Genomic DNA, 21,390 nt, shown 5'->3' on the forward strand with positions numbered 1-21,390 from the left:
CTTCTCTTCGTTATCCAAAATTACTCAAACTCATTTTTTTAATTATGAAGAACCCTAAATAAGAAGTATGGCCAAACTACGTAATTTATTATGTCGAGTTATATAAGTCGCGTGTTTGAGTCAAACGTATAAGAGTAATCGCGATTTGTGGTTTAATCAGATTTAGTGATCGTATTTTTTTATTTCAATTAGAGAGGTATTGTTTTAAAATTTTTAAAAAGTTTGTGTTGTTATATACAGAGTAAATTAAGTTTATGTTGTTTTATAAAGAGGTGAAAAGTATAGGTTGAAATGTTGAGAAAGTAATAAGTAATAATATAGTGGCAACCGTCACCTATTTACAACGGCGTTTATTACGTACCTATCAACCTATGTTTATTGGGCTACTTAAGACTTTGAGAAAATGGTATATTAACCACACCAGTTTCTGCATCTAAGGCAAAAAAATATCCGGAGTTTTCACAAGTTCTCGATTTTGTCTAAAGTTCGGTATATTAATAATAGTGTAAAAAACTCTTCATACTGTGTATAAGTATTTTCACAAACTATTAGTCTACATTGTTAAATTTATACATATAACATTGCCAAACCATATATACGTGTATAGAAGTACTAAGTCAAAAAAAAATTAAAAATTGTATGACTCGTGATACAGATTCAATGATGCATGGCTTGTTTTCTCTTTGTAATGCCCGTCAACATAAACCTTTATGAGCTTGCTTGACTTAGAGGTCACCAAACCATGTGAATGTTCTTTTTAACAAACGTTCATACGGCTTGGCAGGCTCATGTGGCACATCACCAACCATTATTAGTCATAAAATCATTTAGGAGATCTACAGAAAGATAATATAGAAGTGATAAAGAGTTAAAGCTTGTCAAATGAGCAAATCTAGAACTTAGTTTGACGATAGTTATTGCGTATTTCGACAAATTCTAACCACTCATTATTATCTCTCAATGATCTTAGAATTTCAAAAAGAGAGTGAGACAGACTCGATGTGAAGAAGATATAATGGATTGAAATTGATAACAACTATTGTCTATAGAATGACCATTTTCATGATTAATTCTGTTAAAGTGTTGAGCTTTGCAGTTGCTGTGAATTAATATATAATTCTGTTACCAAGAGATATACTCCAAAATTGGTAATTGCACACAAATCCATATCAAACGATCATATATAAAACAGAAAATATTATTTTTATCTAATGAAAAGTAGGAATACATTACATAGTTGGTGATAAGTACACCAATTTTTTTAGTAGAAATATTGCAAACCATGAGAAAACATTACATGGTTGGTGATAAGTACACCAATTTTTTTAAATACAAGTACGATACGAATGTGTTCATGACTTATCTCAGATCAATAAAACACACGTTTATTTTTATAAAATATGTAAACAGACTTAGGCAAAGATTCATATTGACCCTTTTACTTGACACAATTGACGTCTTTGACTGAAGCTTCAATAACAATTGCGATCACAGAAGCTCTTCAGTCTTGCAAATGCATCCTCCAAAGCGAAAATATCCATGTCGATAGAATGCCTCGCCCAGTTCTCCAGACCAAAAGCAATCCCTAAACCAACCCAACATGGTAACATATATATGTTGTTATGCGAAAATTGTCTTAAAAGCTAAACCGTTAACTTACCGTAATCATAGGTAATGAGAAATTAATCAATACCTGGTAAAAGGACGAGGTTTTCTTCACTAGCAAGCTTTTCACAGAATTCTTCATCAGTTTTAATGTGCGCAAACATTGACAAGTTCAGCTCGGTCTGGGAGAAAGAGAAAAAAAGATGTATATATTATAAGATTGTTTCAAAATATAATACTAACTAGTCATAAGAAGTCAGAAATGTTAAAAGAAATGTAGTAAAAATAGAATACCCATAAGAAGGTGCAGGCTTCAGTTTTCAAGTAGCAGGTTAGGGCTGGTATGTCTTTGAGCTTATCAAATGCAAAGTCCGCTTTCTCTTTCAGAAAAGCCCGCCTCCTCTCGAAAAACTCTTTAGGAGTTTTCTCCAAGATGGTGGGAATAGCGGCCTACATAATAAAAGTCACGAATTCACCTTAGTATATGCATGCAAAATAATAATAATAATAATAATAATAATAATAATAAATAAATAAACCTTGGTTAAGGTATGCTTCCGAACTAGAAAATCCCATACCTGGATAACAGTTGGTGGTTTATTATCTATCGCCAGAAAATTCTTAAGAGCACTTGTGATCTGTCCATATATAGCAAGATTAGGACAAGGAAAACTACGTACGCGTGGGCATTTTCAACTCTTAATGTGGACGAGAAACAAAATTTGATTTTCATATGTTCATAGAGATGTAGTATATCAATGGCATATAATCTCATTGTTTGTACGTAAAAAGTTGTAAATGTCAGTTAATATACCGACGATGTACTAAAATAATGGTAGTGATGTTTAAAGAGTGATCGGGAAAAGCGGATTCGGACCTTTTTGGATTGAAAGGCACCATCTAGATCGTGCAGCGCGAGCCAGCCGGTTCGCCATCCGGGTACACTCCATCCCTTCGATAGAGAACCGAGACTGATCACAGGTACGATCGACGAGAATTTCCCCATGGGAACAAAGGGTTTACTCCCAAACACAGTCCATCTAAAAACTTCGTCAGAAACCACCAGTATCTTAAGTTCCCGAGCCAACTCAGCCAGCTTATAAAGAAATATCCAATAGTTACGTTACACATTATCAAAGATGAGATCATATGAGGTCACGTTGTATAACTAATTAGAGTATCTGTAAAATACCTGCATCAGATGACTTTCAGAGTAAATGTTCCCATTAGGATTGTGTGGGTTAATAATAAGTATCGCACAGGTGTTCTCGTCCACAAGCTCACAGACGCTGTCAAAGTCGATCTCATAGTCATTTTCGTGGAGGAAAGTATATTCACGAACCTCAAATTTATTGTAGATTGCGTGGACCATGTCCCATGGAAAGCCCGGCTTTGGAAGCAAGATGTTAGCTTTCGGTGTAGCCAAGATTTCAATTGCAAGCTCGATGGCTTGTTTGCATCCAACGGTCATAAACACGTCATCTGCAGTCAATTTCTTCAGAAGATCTTGATTTAGAAACTCTGCCACGGCACTAAAAATAGCGGGAGCAAAAATATAATTTGTCAAAAAATAATTTGTCACAGAATATAATTTGTCAAAAAATAACTCGATACATAATAGAGTTAAGGTGAAACTAGAAGTGTTATATGGGAGCTAGATCATATTGTAAAACAAAATTTGGTGGGACAGTTTTTTTGTTTTTCCGTCAACCAAACATATATAATAGAATAGAACTGTCCTAACCAGAGAGTAAAAGTTTACAACAATAGTTTCAGAAAGAAATAATCTAGAATGATCAATAATAATTCGATGTAGATATTACCTTTTAGCCGCGGGAAGGCCAATACTTGGAGCATAGGCGTTTCCACTACCGTCAAGGACAGCTTTAACGACTGCCTTCTCAGCGGTATGGCTAGTCTCGGGGGCTTCACTTAGAGGGGGCAAAATGGGTTTTCCATTAGGGTCACACCGAGACATGATTCTAGAGGTGTAACTGCCTAGCGTGGCAGCTGCAGCCTTTTTGGCTGCTTCGCTACCACTAAACTGCCAGTTGACGGATCTATGGTTCTCCATATTTCTCTTGTCTAGCGTTTGAATTTACTTCTTTTTATTTCTCTAGCTTAGATTTTTGGTTTGGTGATTATTCTCATCGCTACGAGTGGTATTATATAGTACATGTTTCGGCACTCTAAACAAAAAAAAATCTATTTGATGGGATTATAGAAATTGGCCACATTGATTCAATTAGAATATCATAGAACACGTTCCTCAGACCAATTTGTGAAAGTCTAAATGGTTGAAATATTAATTAACTTCAATCAATCTTACTTGGTGATGTTATTATACTCTGCATATGGTATGTGAAACCATGACAACAGACGATATCTATTATAATTGTATTGTCATATTGTCACAAGAATACAAATAGAATGACTTCTTTGAAGTCTTCGTTAACGTGTGAAATATCTTATACTTAATTAACTATACATACCAAAGACATATCTATGTTTGTATGAAATCAACTGAAATAAGCATAGATTAATTTGTTTAAATTTGACTTCAATTACATCTGTTTTAAAAATCTCTGCCTAGTATCGATTATACGATTATGTTTGTCTAATTTAATTATAACCCGTCTAATCCAATTATTTTCACTTAATTTTGTGTATACTTATTGTTTTTGGAGCCAAATATAAATCAAATATATATTTTTTGTTATTTAGACATTTAAATTAAAAGTTCGTAATGATTTACAATAACTAATGTAGAAATTTTTAATAAAAATCATAAAATTTTCTTTTAAAATTATGTTTTTATGTGTTTACCATATTTTAAAGATACTATAGTTTTATATTTTATTTGATATTTTTCTCGTAACATAAATAAAATTATACATATATTTAATATTATATTTTTATTTTATTATAAATTTAATAAAATAACTTTAACACTAATTTCCGATTAATTCTCGTTTAGTCTCTAACTTTTTAATTATATATATATTTAATATTATATTTTTATTTTATTATAAATTTAATAAAATAACTTTAACACTAATTTCCGATTAATTCTCGTTTAGTCTCTGACTTTTTTGCTACTCGTTAGACCCAACTCAACTGACCAAGTAGCGCTTACGGATTTCTAAAGCATAGCTTATAAATACTGCCGAGAATTTTATAAATGAATTTAATATTTGCGCGCTAGCTACATCCGATCGTGGTGACATATGCGTAGGGTTCCACTCGAGCTAGTTAATTTGTATGTACAGTATATTGTTCGTATAACTCATATATATCATACTTGAGAATAAATTATGACCATAGCGATGAAAGAACGTTCAAAAGCTCAATTGGAGCCGATAGTTAGTTATTTAATAATATAAATAAATTCTCATGTCATTTGAAAATAAAATTTGTCGTTGGTGGGTGAGGGGACAATGGTAATTACGACAGAATCAAATATTACTTATTGTACTTCTTGGAATAAAAAAATTGTAGTGATTGTTGTTAAAAAAAAACATTGTTGTCATTCAATTTAATTTATTTAAAAGTTCCCTTAAAAAAATATTGCAATTTCTTACAAATTATGGTGCAAAACTTACACGAAGTTTGAGTATTGCTTACATAGCCGTTCATCAGGGTCTCCATGTATATTGCAAGGAGAGATTCTTCATCGTGAAACGACATGTCGTATATGAAAAATCGTTTGTCGTAGATCTGAATGGAACAGAAAGATTCACATCATGTAAATATTGTTTGTGGAAGCTATTTAATATAATGTGTTGCATGCAGTTAAAAATCATTATTGATACATTTATATCAAATTTATGTAATATAATGTAGCAGACGATATCAAACAGTTAATACTTATAAATATTTTTATGTGTTTGAACTTTGAATAATCCTCATCTAGATCTAGATCTGCCAAAATTTTGTTTGACGCTAAAAAAACAAATCATTTGTAACGTAGAGTGAAATATGATACATATCAAAAATATTTTGGATCCCAAGTATAAAAGGATATACCATATACGGATCTAAAGATCAGAACTTTTTGATGATAAAAGAAAAACAAAATACTCCATATGACATTTGGCGCCCATTCCACCAATATTAAAATTAGAATTAGTAAATAACTAAATATGTAGAAAGTCTCCATTCCTAGCTATGTTGAATTGGTTTGGTCCAGATTGTTATTTTAATGACTCATGACTTATCAGCACATCATCTCTGGAAAAAAAAAACTAAAGCAGCGATCAGCGATCAGCGATGCAAGAGTCGGTAAAATGCGACATCGGAACAGAGCCGTATCTCTTTTTATTGTTATTACTATTTTGATAATGTGTTGTTGCTTGTTACTGCCGCCTATTACAAAGTGGGGATAAATTTACTGGCAGATCTCTTTCTTTCTTTTCTTTTTTTTCCTTTTTATCAAACGCTTGTTGTCTTAATTACCAATCTGTGGGCAAAACCATCAGAAAGGTTATCAACATTATACGTGAACACAAGCATATATATATATATATACTAGAAAAAGTCACACTACATTAAAATTCAAATATCTCTAACACTTGTTATTATATAAGCACATGTTGAGTAATTAACTTGATATAGTTTTGGTATATATAAAAATAACATTAATCAAGTTAGTTCCGCATGAAGGTATGGTCGTACTTACTGCTGCACGAATTCATTTTTGTATAACGTGGCAAGATCACTTTGTCACTCAATATACTTTTTGATCGACTAGAGTTGTTGTTGTTTATAATATTACAACAGAGTTTGATTATTTTTGGTTAATTATTATTATTCCTCTGCTGTTAAATTACTTTGGATTTAAATTGAAGTGGCATGTCTCCGTACGCGTTTTCGTGTCATTACTCAACGCGTCATTACTAACTATTGTGTATTTTGTTTATTTGTTAATCAAATTATTTTGTATCCATATATGTCAAGTTCTCAACCACTTGTGTGTACAGGGGCGGATCTAGGTGTAATGGAGGTGGGGCACGTGCCCCACACTCATCCATAATAATTCTTCAGTTTGATTTATTATGTATAACATATCTTAGCTCATTTGGTAAAAGGTGTCACATACTATGTCAAAGGAGAAGGGTTCAATGCCTCTTATCTACATTTTGTTTTATCATTTTTTATGTTTTGTCCTTGTAAAAAAACTTTTTGTTAAAGTAAATGTTCAGTTGTGCCCCCATGTAAATTTTCCTCCTGGATCCGCCACTGTGTGTGTATGGTGTAATATGTATAGGTTGTGCCCTAAATAACACAACTTGAGCGTTGTTTATGTGTCCATCACCTATTTACAACGACTTTATTACAGAGAAATTTAGAAATATTGTCATGTACAGTAACAAGTCTTGTGCCCAATGTCATTTTCTCTTTTTCCTTTTCCGGGGTATCACAACTAAAAATTGGAAAGACAATTTTAAACTTTATAAATTAAAATCATAAACCATATTTCATAATTAATTTCTTCTCGTTTTTTGTTTCCTTTTTCCCCTTTCTCTCCTTCTTATTTCAATCCCTTTGTTTTTTTTTTCTCTCTATCTATTTTTTATTTTCTTTTACAGTTTTTTTAAAATCAACTTCTAATATGTATGTCTCCTTTTGTCCATCAAATAAAATAAACATTTTTTGACATCATATATGTTTATAATTTTGCATCGTAGATAGAAAAAGAAGACATGTATATCCACATATGGACAAAAAAATATATTGTTCGCTGGTGGACAACTAGCATGAAACTTCTCAGCAAAACATATGTTGTCCACCAATAAAATATCAAAAATAATTGACAAATATTTTACCTATAATAACATAATATTTTGGAAAATATAAAAGTGAAAAATAATTATGATTTTACTTATAACTAATGATATAATATTGATAAATTTGTTGAGAGTAGAGGACAAAATAAATTGTTTACGTTCACACTTAGACTTGAACCTCTGTATTCACTCCCTCCCCTCTAAAGCAATCAAAATTTTCTATCTAATATTTCATTTAAAAAATAAATCAAAATAAAATTAAAAAAGCAAAACAAATTCTGTATATCTTTATTTAAGTAGATTTAAATATTGGCTGAGTTTAGATTTTACAATTAAACAAGGTTCTATATCATTTTGGGTTTATAAATGAGAATTAGGATTTGGATGTTATAATTAAAATAAAATTATATGTCGGTTTGGGTTTAGAAATGAGGTGATTAAGGTTTAAAGTTTACAATTAAAACAAAATTATATGTCGGTTTGGGTTTACAAATAAGGTGGTTAGGTTTAGAGTTTACAATTAGAACAAAATTATATGTCGATTTGGGTTTACAAATGAGGTGGTTAGGATTTAGATTTTACAATTAGAAAAAAATTATATATTGGTTTAGATTTACAAATGAGGTGGTTACGTATTAGATTTTATAATTATAACGAAATTATATATTGGTTTAGTATATAAAAGATAGGTTTGGGTTTTTATTTTATTTTACAATGATGTATACAAATTTATTTTTCTTATTTTATAAAGAGGTGAATAAAGAGGTTCACCTCTAGCGATGAACCCAAATATTATCCATTATATTTCTAATAACAAGTTTCTTTCTTATTTCTTCTTAGAGGACAATTTCTCCTTTTATACTTATGCCAAAAGAAGGAAAGTAACAGTTCTAGAAAGAGATAATAAAAACTGGCATTTAAAAAAACTAGAGTTTTCAAAATGGTGTATTAACCACACGATTTTTCTGCCCACAAAAAAAATCGAAGTTTTTCGTCTAATTATTCAAACAAAACATTTAATTAATAGGAAAAAACTTTTCAAATTATCCAAGTATTGGCACATATACTCATATCCAAATTTTTCGTCTAATTATTCAAACTAATATTAAATAATGTAAATACTCTTTATCCTATATAAGTACTCTCACAAACTCTTGGTCTGATACATTGTTAAATTTTTACATATAACATTGCTAAAATCATCTCTATATACTTATTTAAGCAATGATGTTAGAAGTTTAACTCTATTATCATGTGGCATATTACAAAAAATATCATTGAATTTTAATTAATTTAATAATTAACCAAAGAAAAGCTTATATTGGTTTATAAAAGAATTAAATATTTTTTTTCAAATTATTTAACAATTCCATTTATTGTTTCACAAATCTTAGGAAATAATAACAAACTATACAGAATAATTATAAAACCTAATTTTATTTATAAAACTAAGATTAAATATATGCATCCCTAATCATTTAATAATGACATATATATTTTAAAATTAAGATACAACCTTTTTATATTTAAAAAATATAAAATCTTATATCTAATTTATTAAATAATTTTTTGCATTCTACATCAACACAGTGACATCTTATTAAAAATCTAAGAAATATATCAAAATTTTTATATTTTATCGAATATACAACTAAAAAATAATCAAAAAGTTAAATCAAATTTTCTAAACACGATTGCTTCAATATGGGTTTTTTTTCTTCTAGATTTTACCAAATTTATATGATTCACGGATTTGAACAGTGTATCATGTACCTAAGAGAGGTTGAAATCAGAATATTAAAGTAAGTAAATTAAATATAAAAGATTATAAAATGTATAGAGAAAATCAAATAAAACTTTTACTCTTATTTTATAACTAACAATTTACAGTAAAGCTAATGCAAACATTTCCGGTGCTGTACAACACAAATAACTATCAAATAACTATCTAGTACGTATATACTTATATTAATAAAAAAAGAAGTTCAAGTACTCTAAATGAATTGTATGACTCATGATATAGATTCAATGATGCATAGCTTGTTCTCTCTTTGTAATGCCTGTACACATAAACTTTTATGAGCTTGCTTGAATTAGATGTCGCCAAACCGTGTGAATGTACTTTCAAACATTCAGACAGCTTGGCAACCATCACCAAAACTATTATTAGTCATAAAATTATTTAGGAGCTCTACTGGTTCCGATTGGTAACAACATTTAAACGAGACTGTTAAAACTTTCAGCGGTTGTAGAGAAGACAGTTAGAAAAGATGGAAGAAAAAAAGTTGTTAAATTTAAAATGAGTGGTTAAATAATAGTTTTGATTGGTAACAAATGGTTGAATAGTAGATAAGTTATTGTAGAAAATAACATAAAAATAAATTAAAATATTAAAAAATTTCAAAAAATTATTTCTATTTTCATAAATTATTTTAGAAAATAATAAATATGAATATTAGTTTAAGAAAATTAAATAATTTTAAAAAAAAAATCCAACTGCCTTGTTTGCAAACAAATCACCTTGTTTTTGGAGCGGTTGGCCGTATCCCCCTTCCAACCACTCTCTTCAATCATCTTCTCTAACTACCTATTTCAATCGCTTTTTCCAATTGTCAAGCAAACAAATCGTCTTGAAGGTTACCAATCAAACCCAAAGAATTATGTAGAAGTGATAAAGAGTTAAAGCTTGTCAAATGAGCAAATCTAGAGCTTAGTTTGACGATAGTTCTTGAGTATTCTCACGAACTCTAACCACTCATGCTTATCTCTCAATGATCTTAACTGCTTTAGGTAAGTTTAGAATGGTTAGAATCTCGAAAAGAGAATGAGATAGACCCGAGTGGAAAAGATATAATGGATTGAAGTTGATAATCTGAATGGACTTAACCTTGATCAACCAGTCAACAAACCGGATGAGTCGATTTGCTTTTCAATTTATCATCGCCAAGGTAAACTTGAATCTAAAACCAATCCGATTTTTCTACCCTTCCAAACCGACATGCAAAAACATAAGAATCAAACCGGTAAAATTGAGGATTTAGACATGCTAAATTAAACCGGATTAGTTTTCCGGTTTATTAAACCCACTGGTTTATTTAGTCGTCTGTTTATTTCTTCCGTCAACGTCATTCTTCGTCTTCCTTAAACCCTAATCAAAATCTCTCCCTTCTTGAAGCTATGGCGGCCTTTGAAGACAGAGCAGATGAAAACGATGAAATTGCCTTCAAAGATGGCAACACTGATATCTCCCAACAGCTTATGGACCGTTACGGCAAGTCCTCAGCTTCGCAGCACCGTCATCTCGTCGCCACCGCCGTCGCTATGCGCTCCATTCTCACCTCTGAGTCTCTTCCGCCGTCTCCTCCTGCTTTCTTCGCAGCTGCTATATCCTCTGTCGATTCTTCCACGGAGGATCCCATGGCGGTTTCTGCTTTGCTTACTTTCCTGTCCATAGTCCTTCCTCTGGTTCCTTCAGGAGAAATTTCAGCTACTATGGCTCGAGATGCTGTGGCTGTTTTGGTAAACCCAATTGATGGTGGGGTTGATAAATTAGGTGTTGCGAGTTTGAGAGCTGGCGTGAAGTGCATTGGGACTTTGCTTATTGGTTTCTGTGATTTGGATCATTGGGAATCTCTTCAAATTGGATTTGGTTTACTTCTCAAGTTCGCCATTGAGAAACGTCCCAAGGTATTCACTACTGTCTATAGAATGACCATTTTCATGATTAATTCTGTTAAAGTGTTGAGCTTTGCAGTTGCTATGAATGCATCTAGTTCAGTCTAGTATTATATTGTGATGACAATCTTGGTTTGTGTGTTCTGCTCTGTTAGGTTAGAAGATGCGCTCAAGAGTGTTTGGAGAAGTTATTTGGTTCTCTACAATCATCTACTGTTATAAAGGAAGCAAGTAATACAGTTTATATTTTACTTAAAGAATATAAGCAAGTACTATCTGACTTAAGCTCAAAAAAGATTGATGAGGGTTCTAAGGTTGACTCAACAATGAGGCCTGAGGACGCAGAGGCTGCCCATGTGCTAAATGTGCTCAGTGCTACAATTCCGTTTCTCTCTGCCAAAGTTAGTTCTAGAGTTTTTTCGGAACTTTGCAAGCTTATGGGTTCTCAGTTTTCGCCGTTGACGAGGCAAATTCTCAAAGCGATTGACACTATCTTCAAGAATTCAGAAGATACAACTGTTGTTCCTGAGATAGAAGGACTTGTAACTTCTTTGACTAGTTATTTATCTTTACACGACAAGAATCCTGCTGACACGATCGTGCATGTGACCACCCTATTAAAAAGTGCTTTGGAGAAAGCCTACTCAGTTGAACCGACATTATGTTTAAGGAAACTTCCGCTAGTTTGTGGGTCATTAGCAGGTTTGTTCCCTTCCTAGCTTTCAGCATATATCTCTTTTGTTCTTCATTGTGAGCTTGGATTTCTATATATATGTTATGATGAATACCAACATTCAATTTCTATGATTTAGGCCTTCTGACTTCCACGGATGACGTTGCATCCCAAGCCTCAATTACATTAAAAGACTTGATCAGTAGCCACATTGATACAAATAAACTTCTTATCGAGGGCAGCTTGTCTTGTGAAGACGAGGATAACGAAACGAGTGGAGACAATATAAATGCAGCAAGATGTGTATGCTCTGTCTTTCAGAGTGCCCTAAACTCATGTGATGGAATTCCAAAGGAGCACATCTTATCTGTCATAAATATTTTGATCGAGAAACTTGGTAGGTGTACTTTCACTCGGAGCTATACTTGTTCATCCTCAACATGTTATCTACACATCTCCTTAACGAAATATTTTAATTCTATCTCCAATTGTTTCAGGAGAGCGTTCATATATTCTTGCAAAGAATATCATATTAAAGCTTGCTGACTTGATGGAACATGCAACTGGAGATATGTCTAGCTCACAATATGTAAGTTACGAAAGGGCCTATTCTATACAGTTATGGTACTGGTTTCTTACTTGAAGATATGGTTGGTTCAGAAATCTGCGAGTTGTGTTTCTGAACGTTCCAGTGGATAATAATGAATTACATACTCAATGGTGTATTCAATTATATTTCATGATTTGGAATCGAAAACAAAGACATCTTGATCCTCATCATATATCTATGTTAGCAGTTTTTTACGATATAAAGAGTCTATCCATAGTCTATACTATTTGATTTATAATAGATTGGACTTATCTGCAGCTTCAGCAATGCATTGGGTCTGCAGTGGTCGCAATGGGACCAGTAAAGCTACTGGCACTTCTCCCTATCACTCTTCATGCTGAGAGTCACTCATGCACAAATGCTTGGCTAATTCCTGTCTTAAGAAAATATATCATTGGAGCATCTCTTGAGTATTATGTCGATCACATTGTTCCACTTGCAAAATCACTGATGCTTGCTTCTAAAGGAGGTACTCATCTATGCCGACAATGAGAATTTCATTTACATTAGATGGTACAGACTTTTCCTATCTTCTCGTCCTTAGGGTTTTTGTTTGCATATCAGGGCTTAGTATACTTTTCTGCCAGTTGCTTTACATCATGCAAGAATGTAGTTAACCAAGGGCACAATCAGTTGATAATTTCTCTATGTGTTTGGTGATGTTTCACTAACATTTATTCATATGCTTGTTTGTTAGCCAAAAAGTCAGCTCACGGAAAAGAGTTGCGGGCCTATGGTCATGAACTTCTGAGACTGTTACCTGCCTTCTGTAACTATCCAGTTGATGTGCACCAACAATTTGGATCGTTAGCCAAACTGATGGTTAAATTTATTAAAAATAAATCTTTCATGCATGAAGCCGTGGCCCTTTCTCTACAGGTGGGTTCCTTTGCATTTCATTAATGCTAGGGTGAGCTGACAACTTGGCGATCTCATTGAAATTTTCCTTGTTTAGATGCTTGTAAATCAGAATAAAAGAATGCCTAAGCCCAGTACAGATATGGACGAAGCAACAGCCATAAGTGAAGATGCAACAACAGAACTGGAAAGTAGATTCCACTATTCGAAGAAAGCTTCAACGAAAAACATGAAGGCTTTGGCATCAAGCTCGACAGAGTTGCTTCAGACTCTTGTTGATGTATTCACTGCTTCAGACACAGAGATCAGTGCAGACTTTAAGGTTTACAAATTTCCTTGTTAATCTCTGCATGTCAAACTTATAACAAATTGGTTTAAGGTCCTCCATTGTAGTCGGATTAGAGAAAAACACTTCACACATATTGTTGATATCTTTTGCTAGGGAAAAGCATTTTCTGGTGTGATTAAATTCTGATTGAATCCTTACCTGCTCGTAGGCCGTAGAGGCTAGTGACAATGTGACATATAAACAAAAACTATATTTATAAGCATTAAGAAAACACAAATGTATTTGTTGCTCAAAACGCTGTTAGTATTTCCTCAATTAATGTCTTATATGATGTCATCTTTCTACGAACTAGGAGTTTCTTTTCGGTTGCAAAGATGCATACAGTGGTTTTATTTATTTTTCAAAGAATTTTTGGCATCTATATCTGTCAATTTCGTCAGCACAGGTCTATGTGGTCTTTTAACTTGAGAGATTGAACTTTTGATTGACCGAAGAAAATATTTTATAGTTAATGTCTTGTAATGGCAGGCTGCAATTGGATGCTTAGCTTCTACTCTGGATTCGTCAGTTAGGAAAAAGATTCTAATTTCTTTGCTAAATAAGTTTGATCCTGCTGGTGAATGCGAGACTGAGGGGAAGGTCAATCAGTCGAATGATTCAATCGATGAAGAAAAAGAAACCTGCAGTGCCACAAAGACACAGTTAAAGAGGTATAATTCAACTTAATCCCTGTTATATTTACTTTTATTATGAAACTAATCCTCGTAAAATCTCTTGTTCGACTTGTTAAATTTCTCGAATACCATTAACCACTGTAATAGCATGACATCCATGTGTATATCAAGTTAAATTTCCTCTTCTCCTATAACTCGTACGACCTTTTTTAATGGCATTTGCTTGCAGGAGTGCTGTGCTGGATCTTGCATCTTCATTTGTTGAAGGAGCCCAGGAAGACCTTATTGAGTTGATTTATAATCTTGTTCGCCAAAGTTTTCAGGTATGTTTCTAAAATTGAGCTTAGAGAAATTTCCAATGTAGAGGCTAGTCCATGAGCTTTTTTTATTTTAGGCCACCGACGAGGCTGATCTTTGTGGGGCATATGATACTCTGAGCAGAGTTCTACAGGTTGGTTAACCTCATCGAAGCTTGTTACACTAGCTCTTATACTGTTCACTGAGTGCTTCTCATGCTTATGTGTCTTTGCCCTTGTTGGTGCAGGAACATGGTTCGTTTTGTTCATCTCATTTTGCAGAGGTGATAGAGATGTTACTCAGCCATAAAACTCCAGAGGATGCAGCGTCTTCTATAAGCCGATTTGCATGTCTCCACGTTCTAATGGCTCATGGAATTCAGGTGAAATTCTTTACTATTGTATCAATTCTAACTTGATATCAGTAAATATCCATTGCTTGAGTATATTTATCCATGCCCTGTTTTATAAAACGTATAATTCGGTCTTGCCTTTTGGAGAAAATTACTGATATTTCGATGTTTTACTTTTTTTCTGCAGTCAAGCACCGAGGAGGAGAATGAGAAAGCTTTCCTTATTCTGAACGAGATAATCCTGACACTTAAAGATGTAAACATACTGTTTGCTTCGTTGCTGTTTCAGTTTGTTGGTGCTTGGGAAACAATACAATTTCTCAACAAAATTAACATTTGTGTGCATTATCTTGCCTTTTCACATACAGGGGAAAGAAGAACATAGGAAAGCAGCTTGTGATGCACTGGTTATGGTATATACCACCCTAAAAAATTCATCCTCTGTCAGCGGTGATGAACTTTGTCCCAAATTGATTAACATGGTAAAGTGCATAAGATGAGCTCGCCATAACATTTTTACTCACTTCATTATCTCTCAGAGACCAATCAGCATCCATGATTTTTCAGATAACGGGTTATATTGATGGATCGTCGCCGCACATAAGGAGTGGAGCAGTGTCTGCATTATCTGCCTTGATATACAAAGACCCTGAGATCTGCCTATCGTCACCTGAGCTTCTTTCATCTGTTTTACCGTTGCTTCACACCAAATCCATTGAGATTATAAAAGTAAGTCTACATTATGCTTTTTTTAATCAGACCCCAAGATGTTATTTCTCTAAGTATTATGTATTTTTGGTTTTTCTCATACGTCTTCATGTATCTCCAGGCTGTTTTGGGTTTTGTTAAAGTTTTAGTCTCAACATCGCAAGCCCAGGACTTGCAGAGTCTACTGCAGAATCTCTTATACGAAATTCTCCCCTGGTCGTCTGTTTCAAGACACTATTTTAAGTCAAAGGTAATAATGAAAATAGTGCTCGACTTTAGTTTCCAAGTGATTTTCAGTTCAACTCCTACAAAACGTATAATTTGCCTTACGAAAAATGTGCATTTAGGTAACGATCATAGTTGAGATTATGGTAAGGAAGTGCGGCACCCGCGCAGTCCAATTAGCCACACCAGACAAGCACAAGAGTTTCATCCAGACAGTTTTAGAGGTCTCTCTCACCCTCTGTTAATTTTCTTGAAGATCTCAAATTGAATCATTTGAAAAAAACGTTTTCCATCATCTTGGAATTTTCATCTTAATGTGCAGAACCGTTCGGGGAAATCAAAAGACAAAGAAGAGACCAATGATTCACAGACTACATCCACTGATCCATCCAGAGAGTACGATCCTTTAGAACAGCAATAATAATCCGAGATCAAGAACACATCTGATCAAATCATTGCTTGCTCATTATATGCATAAATCATAATTGGTTCGTTTTTTAACAGGCCGCGGAAAAGAAATTACAGAGAAGCTTCATCAGAAACTACAGCCAAACAAGACGGCAACAAATTCAAACGGCAAAAGGGAACACATCAACGACACACACCTGCTTCCGACATTAATGGAAGTAGAACAGGACCACAGCGCCATGGTAACAGAAGCTTCGGAAAACATAGGGAAGCTTCTGGAAACAATCACAAGTCAGGAAAAGAGACACGAAAGCCACAGAAGAACAGATTCAGGAAAGCACAATGAATCTATAATCTCAGTCAATAGAGTTTTTGCAGTTATCATATACCGAAAACAGTAACATTGGTGTGTGTATGTATACGATTTGTAGATTATACACATCAAGATTTTTGAAAGGTTAGTTTTTAAGACTAAAAATCGCCAAAGAAAAGATTTTTGTTACTCGTATTGAAGATTTACAGACTAGATTGCAGGAGCTTGATCAAGCACTGAAACAATCTCACTCCTGCTTCTCACCAATCTATGGAACACTTGCCTCACTTGTATCTTTAAATCATCCAATCCCACTTCCATTCCCAAGCAAATCTCCTCCATCTCATCCACCTTCTCGGCAACTTCCACCTCCTCTTCTTCATCTGCCGGAAACCTAAACCTCTCTGTGAACTCCAGTAAAGATACCCCAATCCTCTCCATCTTCTGCATCTCTTCCATCAATCCACCGCCACCACAACGCTTCTCCTTCCGTTTCATCTCTTCACCAATCCTCTCTTGAATATAAACAGCTGCGCTAGCCCAACTCTGGTGTTTCGGAAGTGGCAATGGCGCCGCAAGAAGGCTGCTTGTCTGACAAGGAACCGCCGCCACAAGCACCCACATCACCAGAACCATAACACTGCTCATTATGTAAACCGGCATTGCCGGTCCAGAAGCTTCCGCTCCACGTGGCAGCACCAGATTGGACACCATAGCCTGAATCTGCTTCGTCGCAGACCAATTCTTGCCGACGTGGCCAGATGATCCTCCACCTCCGGTGACGTTGCTGCGCGGTCCAAACGACCAAGACCTCGACGTTGTCCTTCGTTGGTTACTACTGCCACTACCACTTCCTCCGCTGTTTCTATCTCTCCTCTCTTCAGCGTTTAACCCAACGAGGAGACTTGTCAACGCACGCTTAGCTCTACGAACGCCTCCGTCACATAACGGCCGTTGCTTAAGCGCCGTAACAGCAATCTCCGCGAAACGCCTGCTCTGTCTAACGGAATCAATCCCGGCAACAACGGCGTTACATAAATCCAACGCCTTTAGAATCAGATCAAGCAATTCAGACAAAACCCTTTCTAGAGACGGCGATTTCGAGATCTGGGTCATGCTCAACACCGCCTTGAACACAGCGTCACAGGACATTAAAACATCTAGAAGACTCTGTAACCAAGGGATCGAAAGAATCGGCTGAGAGACAGATGCGACATCGGAGGAGGAAGAAGGAGGCGGCGGTTGAGATGGTATTAACTCAGAGAAACGCTCAGCTACGTGTTTCTGGAAATACTCGATTTCTTCAAGCTCTTGCTCGTGATTAACGTCCATGGAGACGATCTGGTTGCGGCTGATGCTGATTCGACTCAGGAATGAGCCTTGGTAATCAGTCGCCCGAGCCATGTGATATGAATCAAAAGAAGCAACAGTGAGTGAGAATAAATGGATTACGGAGATAAAGGAGAGAATTTTTTTTTTTTTTTGAAGAATGGGGCATAAAAAGGGGTTTTGGGATTTTAAGATGAAAGTGATGATGATATTTAATTTTAAGGAAGGAACCGAAATGGTGCTAAACATGTCTTGTCGGAGAGAGAAGACAATTAGCTCTTTTATTTGTTTATTTTCATTTTTGGGGACTCGAGAAGTGAAGAATATTCGTCTTTGGTCTCTTTTAGGACCTTTTCTATTTTTTTATCCTCGTGACATCATTTATTTCCAAAATTGTAAAAATAAAATTGGTATTTAGGAAGAGGAAAAGTCCCAAAAAAAAAGTCTTTTTTTCACTGCATATCATTGGATAGGAGTCTAAATAATATATGCACGTGAAACTCATATTTCTCATATAAATATACTTCAAAAAAAAAGTGAAATAATTGGATTTATACTTTGTCCTAAATGTTTATTTTATTTGACTACTGATGTCACATTCGTTAAGTCGTATGATACGTCATTATTATTATTTTTGATTAGTTTGTTCATCAGAATAATCAGATACTAAAAGGATAATATGAATGACGAAAAAAAGCATGTTAGGGTGAAAGATATGCAAAGAAACAAATACTTTTCTGACATCCAACCGTCTCTCTTAATTAAATTTCTAACGTATTTGTCACTAAAGCGGTGATAGTGAGTTAAAAATTTATAACATATTTAAAATTTGGATTTATTGAAAATTTAATTTGGTAATTTATGTTTCACCAAGAAAAAGTCTCGTGGACATGATTTTTGAGCTTTCGCATGTGGCAACTTATGACAAAAGTAGAAAAAATAATAATCGGTTAATCGTAAGTAGTGAGTGCATTTTAAAGATTCTTCAATGTGGATTCAACTGTAACAAGACTCACTGGTTCATGATTTGTCAAAACTGTAACGATCACTCTATTATCACTGGGTCAATTGTTTACACAAACAGCTTTTTATTTCTGTTTTTCGCTAATGAACAGCTTTACATTTCTGTCGGTCACCTATTACTTAATTAGAATGTACCATGTATTTGACTTGTCGAATGTGACATGTTTGAAAGCATGTCACGCTATCTCTAGAGAAGCCACCGATACGAATCATCGTCAGTAACTTTTCTTAATACGCTATCAAACACATGATTAGACTATCAGGTTTAGCAGTGAGGCTCAAGATGATAAGATCATATTATATATTCTATAAAAGCAGTTCCTTTTATTTTTAGTACTACAGACTTATCTTTTGGGATTAATTGATGCAAAGTAAAAAGCAGCGAGAACAAAACGGAATGCTTTGATAGCCTTTGACTAAAGTGACTATCGGTTTTTAGCTGTTGGAATCATTTGTTTATTTTTAGCTATTGATGTTTTTAGCTATCAATAGCTATTGATGTTTACTCATGATCTAACAACTACGTTCCTTCCTTGTTTTTATTTTTTTGAGCAAGGAATGATACATTTATTCAGCTTTTGTAAGTTCAGCAAACTATAAGTTTAATGAAATTCACATATTTTCAAAAAAAAAAAAATCATTTTTTTATTTCTGTTTCGAAGTTTTGATTCTTTATCATATACTCCCTCTGTTTATTTTTACTTGTCATTCTAAAGATAATTTTTTGTTTTTTATTACTTGTCGTTTTGTATTTACGATGCAATTTTATGTATTAAATTTTCAATTTTACCTCTAACTTTTAGATTATTAATTACTTATATCAAATGAAATAGTGTATTAATGAGAAGTAAAATAGAAAATTTAATTGTTTTTTTAATATGTGTGAAATTGTCTAGAATGACAAGTAAAATAAAACAGAGGGAGTACAATAATTTTATATCGCACTTCAATTAATATTCCTTATAATTGACGAAATTATATATGAGAAAAGAAGAATATGAATAAAAGGTTGTACCAATTCATTTACACATAAAGTATCAAGTAACATGTGATCTATATAAAAAAAGTAACATTGTACGATATAGAGAAAAAGTTATAAAATTGTGAGAAAATGTTATACCCATTTTGCAGCTATTAGTAAAAAATCAAGGATGTTGATAGGTTTTGAAAAAAAAAAAATTGTCAGATATGATGATAGTTCAGTAACGTCAATTAGTTAAAAATTTAAGACTTCACTAAACTAGTTTAGTCTGAAGATCACACTGTCTGGATAATAATTTCAAAACTGAAAAGACGAAATCTCAAAAAGTTAAAAGTGTAAACATGCAAAAAAAAAAATAGAGATGCTGATGCATCAATGTACTTTATTCTTTCGAAATCTCAAATTCAACACAAACGTATGACTCCACTGAGTTTCACGAGATCATACGATTGCGAAAGTTAATGTAAGCGATAATTACGGGTGTCAAGACCTTGGTCCTTTACTCCTTTACGCTCATTTTAAAGTAAATTTATTATATGGTCGGTTGAATTAACCGTTAATGACGGTTAGAACAGAACATAAAACAGTTTTATAACATTGTCGGTCCAATTTTGTATTGTTTACTCAAATACTATTTTCTTGCATCACTTTTTCGATTTGTATCTCTTACACACTAGAGAGCAATGATGAGAATGCCGTGGCAAAAAGTGATCATTAACTTTTCATTCAAGAAAATTAGTTATTTATTCTATTAACGCTGAAGTAATCATTGCATTCAAATTGGATCATCATTTTGTTTTGGTACGTTTTTTATTAAAAATAATTAGAGAATCACTTAATTTAATTAAATTAACTTGTGATTACCATTTTCCGTAATGACCATTATACCCTCCATTCAATCACTAAATATCCGCCGGGTCGGGACGCGGATCCTGTATGATCCGGAAATAGAAGAAAAAAAATTAACGTATCTGTTTGTACTCCATGTCTAAAATATTCAGATCTTGTTTTTGATTTGGTTCAAGAATAGTTTTTTCCGTTACCAAACAGAGTTATTCGTTAGAGGCAAACAATCCGATTTAATTGTTTTTAAGGTATCTAAATTAAAACCATATATGTTAAAATTTAAGTTAATTGCTTAATTACCGAGATTGATCTTATCAATTAATCTTTCAGTATAATCTTTTAAAAGAGATATTTTGTGATTCAGTTAAAATCTTTGAAAACGAATATTCATTTTACCAAATCTTACTATATTGCTTGATTTCCGAGATTATCATTTTTCTTTACTCTTTTAAGATAAAGTTTGAAAAGGAATATTCATCTATCAGTTGGAACGAATCAAGTAAGTAAATATATTTTGCGTATATTAGAAATATCAATTCTTAACTTCTAAGTGATAACATAAATCTACCTAATTTCACTATAAATATATTATGAGCTTCCTATTGAAATATTATACTAAAAAAAGACATTTAAAATTCGTTAGACAAAATGATGGCTCTTCCCCTTTCATACACTCCCTTGAAAGATCTGAAACCATACAAAAATTTTTGGCGTATTCAAGTTAAAAATTCTCCATA

General features: G+C 33.4%; 1 protein-coding gene, 1 non-coding gene and 1 pseudogene across 4 annotated transcripts; 1 reads left to right on the top strand and 2 right to left on the bottom strand.

The window, feature by feature from the left end:
• Positions 1-1,438: 1,438 nt before the first annotated feature.
• Positions 1,439-3,744, bottom strand: LOC104717951 (cystine lyase CORI3-like; annotated as a pseudogene). The gene is made up of 7 exons (XR_015568146.1): positions 3,429-3,744; positions 2,798-3,137; positions 2,483-2,701; positions 2,184-2,243; positions 1,900-2,055; positions 1,694-1,787; positions 1,439-1,585 (listed from the first exon to the last, which is right to left on the bottom strand). The product of XR_015568146.1 is annotated as a cystine lyase CORI3-like (transcript).
• Positions 3,745-10,502: 6,758 nt separating this feature from the next.
• On the top strand, positions 10,503-16,638 carry LOC104717953 (uncharacterized). Of its 2 annotated transcripts, none has more exons than XM_010435590.2 (18): positions 10,503-11,078; positions 11,222-11,768; positions 11,879-12,136; positions 12,237-12,328; positions 12,608-12,818; positions 13,047-13,228; positions 13,305-13,529; positions 14,025-14,206; positions 14,400-14,493; positions 14,565-14,621; positions 14,715-14,849; positions 15,007-15,075; positions 15,188-15,301; positions 15,387-15,548; positions 15,649-15,777; positions 15,875-15,976; positions 16,075-16,148; positions 16,257-16,638. In XM_010435590.2, exons 1-18 carry the CDS (start codon positions 10,569-10,571, stop codon positions 16,504-16,506), a joined length of 3,393 nt encoding a protein of 1,130 aa, XP_010433892.2. In that variant the 5' UTR covers positions 10,503-10,568; the 3' UTR covers positions 16,507-16,638. The 2 variants fall into 2 exon arrangements, with proteins under 2 accessions (XP_010433892.2, XP_087326821.1); XM_087470695.1 differs by having other exon boundaries at positions 10,513-11,078; positions 12,608-12,862.
• LOC104717952 (protein ROH1A) lies at positions 16,489-18,147 on the bottom strand. The gene has a single exon (XR_015569279.1). It is a non-coding gene; the product is annotated as a protein ROH1A (transcript).
• Between the last annotated feature and the right edge of the window lie 3,243 nt (positions 18,148-21,390).

Source organism: Camelina sativa, chromosome 10 (genome assembly GCF_030686135.1).
Source record: "Camelina sativa cultivar CO46 ecotype springtype chromosome 10, ASM3068613v1".
NCBI lineage: Eukaryota > Viridiplantae > Streptophyta > Magnoliopsida > Brassicales > Brassicaceae > Camelina > Camelina sativa.

What these genes read in the sequence shown, in the direction of transcription:
- LOC104717953 (XM_010435590.2), top strand. Translation starts at nt 10,569, where the DNA reads ATGGCGGCCTTTGAAGACAGAGCAGATGAAAACGATGAAATTGCCTTC. An exon ending in ATATGTCTAGCTCACAATAT is followed by an intron (nt 12,329 to 12,607) that starts GTAAGTTACGAA and finishes ACTTATCTGCAG; the next exon opens with CTTCAGCAATGCATTGGGTC. An exon ending in TCATCCAGACAGTTTTAGAG is followed by an intron (nt 15,977 to 16,074) that starts GTCTCTCTCACC and finishes CTTAATGTGCAG; the next exon opens with AACCGTTCGGGGAAATCAAA.